At 44.7% G+C, this 8,842-nt stretch overlaps 3 protein-coding genes and 1 non-coding gene across 4 annotated transcripts; 3 read left to right on the top strand and 1 right to left on the bottom strand.

The window, feature by feature from the left end:
• Positions 1 to 71: 71 nt before the first annotated feature.
• Positions 72 to 410, top strand: CANTADRAFT_329854 (uncharacterized protein). Its single transcript, XM_020208490.1, has one exon. The coding sequence runs from the start codon at positions 110 to 112 to the stop codon at positions 308 to 310; it is 201 nt and encodes a 66-aa protein (XP_020061876.1). The 5' UTR covers positions 72 to 109; the 3' UTR covers positions 311 to 410.
• Positions 411 to 1,880: 1,470 nt separating this feature from the next.
• On the top strand, positions 1,881 to 1,977 carry CANTADRAFT_t255. Its single transcript has one exon. It is a non-coding gene; the product is annotated as a tRNA-Arg (tRNA).
• A 1,722-nt stretch (positions 1,978 to 3,699) lies between these two features.
• On the top strand, positions 3,700 to 7,420 carry PMC1 (calcium-transporting ATPase; the record flags this gene model as incomplete). The annotated part of the gene is made up of 3 exons (XM_020212007.1): positions 3,700 to 5,886; positions 5,932 to 7,236; positions 7,324 to 7,420. The coding sequence occupies 3 exons, from the start codon at positions 3,700 to 3,702 to the stop codon at positions 7,354 to 7,356; spliced, it is 3,525 nt and encodes a 1,174-aa protein (XP_020061875.1). The 3' UTR covers positions 7,357 to 7,420.
• A 211-nt stretch (positions 7,421 to 7,631) lies between these two features.
• CANTADRAFT_71918 (Golgi transport complex subunit) lies at positions 7,632 to 8,749 on the bottom strand (the record flags this gene model as incomplete). Its single annotated transcript, XM_020211076.1, has 1 exon — positions 7,632 to 8,749. The coding sequence occupies exon 1, from the start codon at positions 8,361 to 8,363 to the stop codon at positions 7,632 to 7,634; it is 732 nt and encodes a 243-aa protein (XP_020061874.1). The 5' UTR covers positions 8,364 to 8,749.
• Between the last annotated feature and the right edge of the window lie 93 nt (positions 8,750 to 8,842).

The raw sequence follows: 8,842 nt of genomic DNA, 5'->3' as shown, positions 1-8,842 counted from the left end.
TCCCAGAAGAACTTCGCAACATACGAAGCTTAGTCGCCCCACTGGCGCAGATTATAAATGATACAACTATCATCAAATTGGACAAGTTGATTAAGACTCTTTGGAGGTTATGGATACAACGACGAGCACAAGGGGAGGCCCATGCTCGTCCTCCAACCACCAACCAATNGTCTTTCCTCTTGTCCAGCCAAAGTTCCTAATGAAAATATTATCTAACATGAGTTGCTTCTACAAGGTGCCTTCTTTTGCGCACCAAGTTGCAAAACATCATGAAAAAACAAAATTAAATTCAAAATTAATTGACTTATAACGGTTTGACCATAATGGTGTGTTATCCATTGCAATAGGTATATAGTCAGTAGATTATAATATACTTCCCACTAGCAAAAAAAAAAAAAAAAGGTATATAGCCCGTGGATTATAATATATTTACATTATCAAAAATAGAGCAGCTGAAGCAAGGTCCTCGTCCAATTGCAAGAACTCGTATTTATTGGGCATCAAAATTTTTTGCTGTGATTAGCACTGACGTTTTGATGCTCTTTTTGGATATGATGTCGAAATGCTTTTCTCAGTTGACTATGGAGTGATTCACACTCTTAAGCTGGCTGATGGGTCAAGAAAATGTATCAGAATGTTATTCCAGAGGTTGAGCAAACCAGTCAATTTCAATGAACAATTTAAGAACTCAACTAAGGATGTGTTTTCTCAAAAAATCCATGGTGCTAGGTGACAAATTCGGAAAGTTCTGCAAATGTGGATTCTATGTTCTTTGCGAGCCCGAGTATTTGGCTCACAATATATCTGAGTGTAGATGGGCACCAGCGTTGCCAACCAAATTACCTGAAATTCCATCACATTGCTCTCCACTTGATACGAGATTCTGTCAACTTTCCCCAGGCAGTATTTTTGAGGCTACGACTAGATCGTTGCTATTGAATTGCGCCTAAATTCTCTCAATAATAAGTGAATTCTTGAATTTGTTTGCTGTCCAGTTCGACAATCACTATTGTAAGAGGAAAGTTGTAACATTCCCGTGCGCCGAACCACAAAAAGACCACAATTTAAAAAGGATCAAAGAAGAATACATTAGCCGAAAGTATTAATATCAAGTAATCTTGACCCAATTTAGGCGACACTGGATAATAAATTTCTATATTTAATCCAAATGAATGCCAGCGGTTCCACCAATATTGATGAAGTTTGAGCATAGTCTTTTTGAGCTTTGAATTGCTTTTGTACGCCTTCAAAGATTTTTGATCAATTTTTTAATCTTTTAGAGGCCAGTAATCAGCTTTGGACTTCATAAAAACCAAGAGCTATTCTGTACGTGAGCTAATGAGAGCATTAATATTTCCCAGTATTGTGTACTGAAATAGTTTCAAATTTTACAGTTCATAAGAAGACTGCATAATTGCCTCTTCAGTAGTATAAGATGCAGCGAAGGTCATGACTGCCTGAAACACTTTTTTGTTTCTTGCAATGGGAAGTATCTTGCTTCACTCTATACATGGCCCTTTCGGTAACAATTCGGACAGCAGAAATACCTATTGCAAAGAAAATACCATAAATTATGTAATTAACGTAGATAGAAGTCAGATTCAATTTTTTGCTAACGGGGAGAATGATTTATGTTGTAATCTACTGACTATATACCTTTTGCAATCGATAACACACCATCATGGTATCAAACCTATATAATTAATAAAAATTAAAATCGATTTTTTGATGCTTTTTTGCAGCTTGATGCGCAAAACACGACAACATTGTCATGTTAGTTGACAATATGTAGTAAGAGCTGTGAAAAATGGAATTCAGGATGTTGAATTTCGACTTTCAGCAAAGAGTGGCTCCAAACCTCAGCTTTTAGTCTCAACTTGTTCCTCATGGCCCAATGGTCAAGGCGTCTGGCTACGATTCAGTAACCACTTCTCGGTTGGAACCAGAAGATTCCAGGTTCGACTCCTGGTGGGGAAGTTCCTCTTTTTTTTCGCCAGCGGTCACCATCTGAAAATTAAAGGCACAGCACCCTGTCCCAACCTGGCCGGGCTGTGCCCCAGCCCAGGTCGCTTGCAAGGGGTGACGGGGCGATACTGCAACAGTAAAAGTCTTAGCGAGTGACACTTTGGGTAGACAATTTCGTAAACCGGGCGAAATCCCAACCAAGAAATACCATTCACGGAAATTAAGTTATCATTGCCTATTTGGTAGGTGCCATGATAATCATCTCGCCTTGTCGTAAAGTAAGCTTGGCGGCAGCTGTTCGCCAACATGGCTTAGACACCTCCACGCACGTGATTTCGCAATTTCTGTTTGGGGGACGCGGTTGGGCGGTTCGCCATCATCACACTCACCGCCACCTGCTGATGGATGTTCCTAGCCAAGTCATTCCCCGTGACGTGACAGGGAATCCCGAGGCCAGCAACCACGCAGTGATATCAGTCACCCAGCAGGGACCGCTGCGTCAGGGTCTGGTGCCACAGCCTCGCTAGCTTCGCCAGCCGTCCTAGCCGCCAGGGCAATTTGACACTAAGTCCCCACCGGGCACCGTCCTGCGATAGTGGGTACAATTGGAGCCGAACAGGCGTGCGGTCGATCTGGTAAGCCCTTGAAGAAACTTGGCGCCGCTCGTATTCTTGCCTTTGGCAGTAGGGATTGTTTCTGGTGGCCCCTGGCCGTACGGCTGCGGCTCCAACGAGGCGAAGCAGGCGAGGCAGGCCGGGACTCCGAGCCGGTTGGTCCCCCATGGGCGGAGGGTGATACTGCTCCATGGTGGTGGTAGGGGTGGCAGTGACTGTTGTGGGGGCTCCAGCAATCCCAGATGCTGGCAGGTCACTGTCGCCACCGCGGCCACGGCCCACCACTCATGACCAATGCCAGTGTCCCAGCGAATTTTGGCCGCAGCAGACAGGGGCCAGCGTGCGCGCACCACCCGCGTTGGCTGCAAAAACGCCCGCGCCAGGCTCGCTAATTTCCCAGCAATTCGGGAGGCGATTCCCCCGCCAAACATGCGCCTGCCAGCCTTGCGAGGTAGGCAGAGTGGTGGGCAGGGAGGATTGACTCTAGCATGTTGGCGTCTGGCGCCTATCGGCGATATCTGTACGACCATCGAAGGCACGGACCTCCACATTCATTCCACCACTCCACACGCACGTCCCAACATTCTCACCGTTCATTCCAACGACTCCACGATCTACGCCCATCTTCACGCACACCACCACCACGCCCATCTTCACGTCCACCACCACGTCCATCGTCACGTCCACCACCACCACGTCCACCACCGCGTCCACGTCCCACCACCCTCCACCATCCTGCTCTCACGACGGACCCCTCCCCCATCCTCACTCCTGCAGACAGCCTAGCACAGCCTCGTCCCGCGCGCACGCAACGATGCCCGTTCCATCTGCCATCCTGTCTCAAATCTTGGCGGCTGAACTGCGCCAGGGTTCGATTATTCCCTCATAAGACTTCCTAAATCTGCCAGTTTTACCTCGTCACTGGTTCAATTCCTCCCCCTCCACATCCACCACCACCATCGCCTCCACCACGAATGGTCCACTAGCCACCTCGCTTATCTGATCTCAGTCGGTTCTACCTTGAAACTGTCCAGTCGGTTCCTATCAAATCCCAGTACGAAGAGTATTGCAGTGATTTTCTACCAACAACCAGCCTGAGCTCTCCACAACTTCCCCAGCCATGGCTCCCCAGACTCCTGCCGACAGAGCAGTCACTGCCCTGACCCTCCGTCCCGACACCACCAATGTGGATGCAGCCAGCGTCAACTCGGCTACTCCCCTCAACGACAACTCCGACGAGCTCACTCACGAACCAGCGCCCCTCGCTGCCATCAAGCAGACATTCACTGGCCTCACCACCTCGGCCTCTAGAAAAACTGCCCACCAATTCGCGATCACTCCTGCCTCATTGACAGAGTTGCACGATCCCAAGTCCCTCCGAGCCTTGTACAATATCGGTGGATTCTCCAAGTTGCAGGCGTTGCTCCAGGTCAACGCCGACACTGGACTCGACGACTCCGATAAGCACGATGCCGAGTCCCGTCTGGCCTTTTTTGGAGCCAACAGATTACCTACAAAGTCCCAAAAGTCGTTTTTGCGCCTTTGTTTCGAGGCCATGAAGGATAAGGTGTTGATCCTTTTATCAGTGGCTGCAGTTGTGTCGTTGGCGTTGGGATTGTACGAAACTTTTGGTGAAGAAACTTTCTACGATGACGAACACAAGCCCTTGCCCAAAATCGACTATGTCGAAGGTGTGGCTATTTTGGTGGCTATCTTTATTGTCGTGATCGTTGGTGCTGCCAACGATTACCAGAAGGAAAGACAATTTGCCAAGTTGAATGCTAAGAAAACTGACAGAGATATTATCGTCATCCGTGGCGGACAGCAGAAGTTGATTTCGATCCACGATCTTTTGGTTGGTGACATCATTAATCTTCAAACCGGTGACGTTGTTCCTTCAGACTGTATTTTGTTCAATGGTGAAATCGAATGCGACGAATCCGCCTTAACTGGTGAAAGTGCTACCATCAAGAAGGCCCCAGTCAAATTAGCCTTGGAGTATTATGAACTGCAATTGCCCACTGACGAAGATTTGGGTTCCGCAAAGATAAAATTCAAGGACCCATACCTTATTTCTGGCTCCAAGGTCTTAGAAGGTTTAGGTAATGCCATTGTTACAGCTGTTGGAAAGAATTCTATTCATGGAAGAACAATGTTGAGTCTTAATACTGAAGCTGAAACTACTCCATTGCAAGAAAGATTAGACAACTTGGCTGAAGGTATTTCCAAGTACGGGTTCCTTGCAGCCCTTGTCTTATTCGTCGTGCTTCTCATCCGTTTTGGTGTTAATATCGCCCCAGGTGGTCGTTTTGCTGACTATGTTCCTGCTGAGAAGGGTAAGGTCTTCATGGATATCTTGATTACCGCTATTACTATTGTCGTTGTTGCAGTTCCTGAAGGTTTGCCTTTGGCCGTTACGTTGGCATTGGCATTCGCCACTACCAGAATGGCTCAAAATGGTAACTTGGTTAGAGTATTGAAGGCATGTGAAACTATGGGTGGTGCCACTACTATTTGTTCTGATAAGACTGGTACTCTCACTGAAAATAGAATGAGAATCGTCAGAGGTTTCTTTGGGTTGCAAAATGAAGGACCCTTGTCCTTTGATGATTCCGTTGGAAGTGAGGGTGTAAAATCGACTGAAATTCTTGACAAGATTGATCCAAATCTTAAGATATTCCTTTGTACCAACATTTCGCTCAATTCCACTGCGTTCGAAAACTCTGAATATGATGAAGAAAAGGCCCATCTCGCCAAGCAGAAGCCAAAGCAAGTTCCATTCTTGAAACAACTCTTCCAGAGTCACGATCAAATTCAACAACAAATGGAATTGGGTACTGTTATTGAACCATACGTTGGTAACAAAACGGAATCTGCTTTATTGATTCTTGCAAATGACCTTTTCAACCTATTTGGATCGAAGACTTTGGAACAACACCGTCATGACAATCTTGCGAACATCGTTCAAATCATTCCATTCGAGAGTTCCAGAAAGTGGTCTGGTATTGTGATGAAAATTGAAAATGGATTCAGACTCTACGTTAAGGGAGCAGCTGAGATCGTATTCAAAAACTGTGGATACCAATTCAATACTGAAGGGCAATCCATTGCAATGGATCGTACTTTGAGAGACAAATGTTTGAACTGCATTGATGAATATGCCAATGACGCTTTAAGAGCAATTGCCTTGGGTCATAGGGACTTTGTTGGTCTAGAAAGCTGGCCCCCTAAGGAATTGGCTTATGCTGATAATGAAAGTGAAGCCGATCCAAAGTTATTGGTTCAAGACAAAGGATTTTCGTCAAACGCACTTGCTCGCTTCAATGGTTTAGAAGACAATGAAGAAGTTAAGACCCAGGATAGACCACTCACTCTTGATTCCATAGTTGGTATTCAAGACCCCCTTAAGGAGGGTGTACCAGAAGCCGTTCTTCAATGTCAGAAGGCTGGTGTTAGTGTTAGAATGGTCACTGGTGATAACTTAATTACCGCTAAGGCCATTTCAAAGAGTTGTTACATTCTCACCCCCAATGATTTGTCGAATGAGTTTGCTTTCATGGAAGGTCCCGCATTTAGAAAACTTTCACCAAAGGAGAGGGCTCGGATTGCCCCGGACTTGAAGGTTTTGGCTAGATCTTCTCCTGAAGACAAAAGAATTTTAGTTGATACACTTCGTAAGGCTGGTGAGGTTGTTGCAGTCACCGGTGACGGTACCAATGACGCACCTGCCTTGAAGTTGGCCGATATTGGTTTTTCTATGGGTATTTCTGGAACAGAAGTTGCCAGAGAAGCATCGGATATTATTTTGATGACTGATGACTTCAATGATATCGTGCAGGCTATTAAGTGGGGTAGAACTGTCGCCATTTCGATCAAAAAATTTATTCAATTCCAACTTACTGTTAACATTACTGCCTGTGTTTTAACGTTTGTGTCTGCTGTTGCTTCTTCTGAGAACAAATCTGTTTTAACGGCTGTTCAATTATTGTGGGTCAATTTAATCATGGACACTTTGGCCGCATTGGCCCTTGCTACTGATAAACCTGACGACTCATTTTTGAACAGAAAGCCCCTGGGAAGACATGCGCCATTGATATCAACTTCCATGTGGAAAATGATCATTGGTCAATCTGCAACCCAATTGATAATCACATTCATTCTTCATTTCGAAGGAAGCCAATTGTTCTTTGGTGACAGACATATCAGTAACCATGAATCGCAACAAATGAATGCTTTAACTTTCAACACTTTTGTTTGGCTTCAATTCTGGAAATTGGTTGTCACTAGAAAGTTGGATGAGGCTGACGATATCAATACTGTTCGTGGTAGGATTACCAGAGAAAACTTGGATTTCTTCCAGCATTTGTTCAGAAATTGGTATTTCATCACCATTGCATTAATTATTGCTGGATGTCAAATCTTGATCATGTTTGTCGGAGGTGCTGCCTTCAGTATTGCCAGACAAACTCCAGCCCAATGGGCAACCGCGATTGTCTGTGGCTGGTTGAGTATTCCAGCGGGATTGATCATCAGAATTATTCCAAACTGGTGGGTTGAAAAGATATTCCCTACTAGGGCATTCAACAAGTTCATTTATTACGCCGGATTCAACTTCCTCAAGAAGAAGAAGAAAGCAGACGAAGAACTGGAAGAAGAGGTCAGTGAGACCAAAGAACAGGAAGTTAAGCAATAGCTACCGTCAAAAACACAACTCAATACGTGCCAGACATGATTTGCATAATAGCCGAACACAATTTACGATAATGTTCACGACTAACAATTAATTTAAAACCTTACTTTAGAGTATAATTAGTATCTTAATACATTCAATTCTTGACCTTTCGCAGTAGCTTTAATAGTCGTAGTATTTCCTACCAGGAGTTAGGTTTTATTGAGTGCGAACTCCATATTCATAGAGACTGAAGTACTTCCTACTGAATTAATTAAGCCTAAAATACCAAATGCATAGCCTGCCACCATCTTGAGAAATATAGTGGTTTCTTTCCGTGCCAGACTCGATCAGTCCTGAGCAATTTTTTCTAGCAAAGTAGGTCATTTGCCTTCCTTATATGCCTCTCTTTCTGCCGTTATCCTAGTCAAGAATTGTTTGTACAGCGGCCTGAATTTGTTCAAGTTGTTAAACAAGTTGCCTATCTCTATCAACTTGTCAATCAGATCCAAAATCGGTTTAGGGTTTGGCAAGTCTGCCAATTTCTTTGTAGATGCATGAAATTCGTTCAACAAACCTTCGAACTGCTCTACGGTGAGCGAGTCGTTGGGAGTGCCATTTGTGGAGGCCAAAACTGTGTTATTGACAAATTCAAAGATGGATAGCACCTGGGTCAAATTGGCCTTGACTAGCTTCAACAGTCTCAAGTTTTCCACTGACGAGTCGTCATCTTTCGCCTCCGAGTTCATTTCCGACACCACCAGTGAAAGCTCGGTCTGGAGCGATAGTATGGCGTTGTTCAACACGTTGACATAGTACTGTAATCTGGTGGTGCTGTTGGTGGACACTTCATGCTCACCTACAAGGTTGTTGGTGTTGGTTTTCAAGGTGTCGAGCTTTTCTCTCAAATTGCGGCTCAATTCGTTGGTGTAGAAGTCCAAGTGGGTGATGAGGCCCGAGATCTGGTTGGATAGGTCCCCAAGGCCTCTGTTTTGATGGTGGAGGGTGGGACGAGTAGTGGTGGACATCTGAAAAAGGGTGTCGACGTACGCTTCAGGATCGTACTCGTTGTCGAAAAACATGGCGAGGTGGTCTGGAGGCGTCGTTTCTGTCATTGTGGGTTACAGGAGAGTGGGGAGTTGGTGAGACTAGATGCTAGAAGTGGTTGTAGTAGTTGGATCTAGTGGATAGTTGGTATGGATTTGGAGAGACTGGACTGTTCTGTATGCAGGTCGCCAATATGAGTTCAGTTTAGGGTGCAAAAGATTGGATAGAGGAGATCAAATGGGGTCCAGTTTGTTTGTGCGATGGCTGCGTGTCTAGCAGATGGAATTGGTGAATGTGTTTTTATAACGCACCTGGTTTCATAGGAGACAAAGAGTCACAGAAGTAAGACCTATCTTATTGGGTTGTGGTACTATGACACGGTATCAGTTTATATCATTAAAGCAATCACAGACCTCGATAATTAGCCTTGATTATACTTCGTTTTAGTTTGCTGAATTTCTCAACCATAATGTGTATTATTGAATAAATGGATTATATTATCCACTTCACGGTATTTAAGACCCTTTGATTATAATTTAGCAGTGAG

Source organism: Suhomyces tanzawaensis (genome assembly GCF_001661415.1).
Source record: "Suhomyces tanzawaensis NRRL Y-17324 unplaced genomic scaffold CANTAscaffold_9, whole genome shotgun sequence".
NCBI classification, from domain to species: Eukaryota; Fungi; Ascomycota; class Pichiomycetes; order Serinales; family Debaryomycetaceae; genus Suhomyces; species Suhomyces tanzawaensis.
This window is presented reverse-complemented; position numbering and strand designations above follow the sequence as displayed.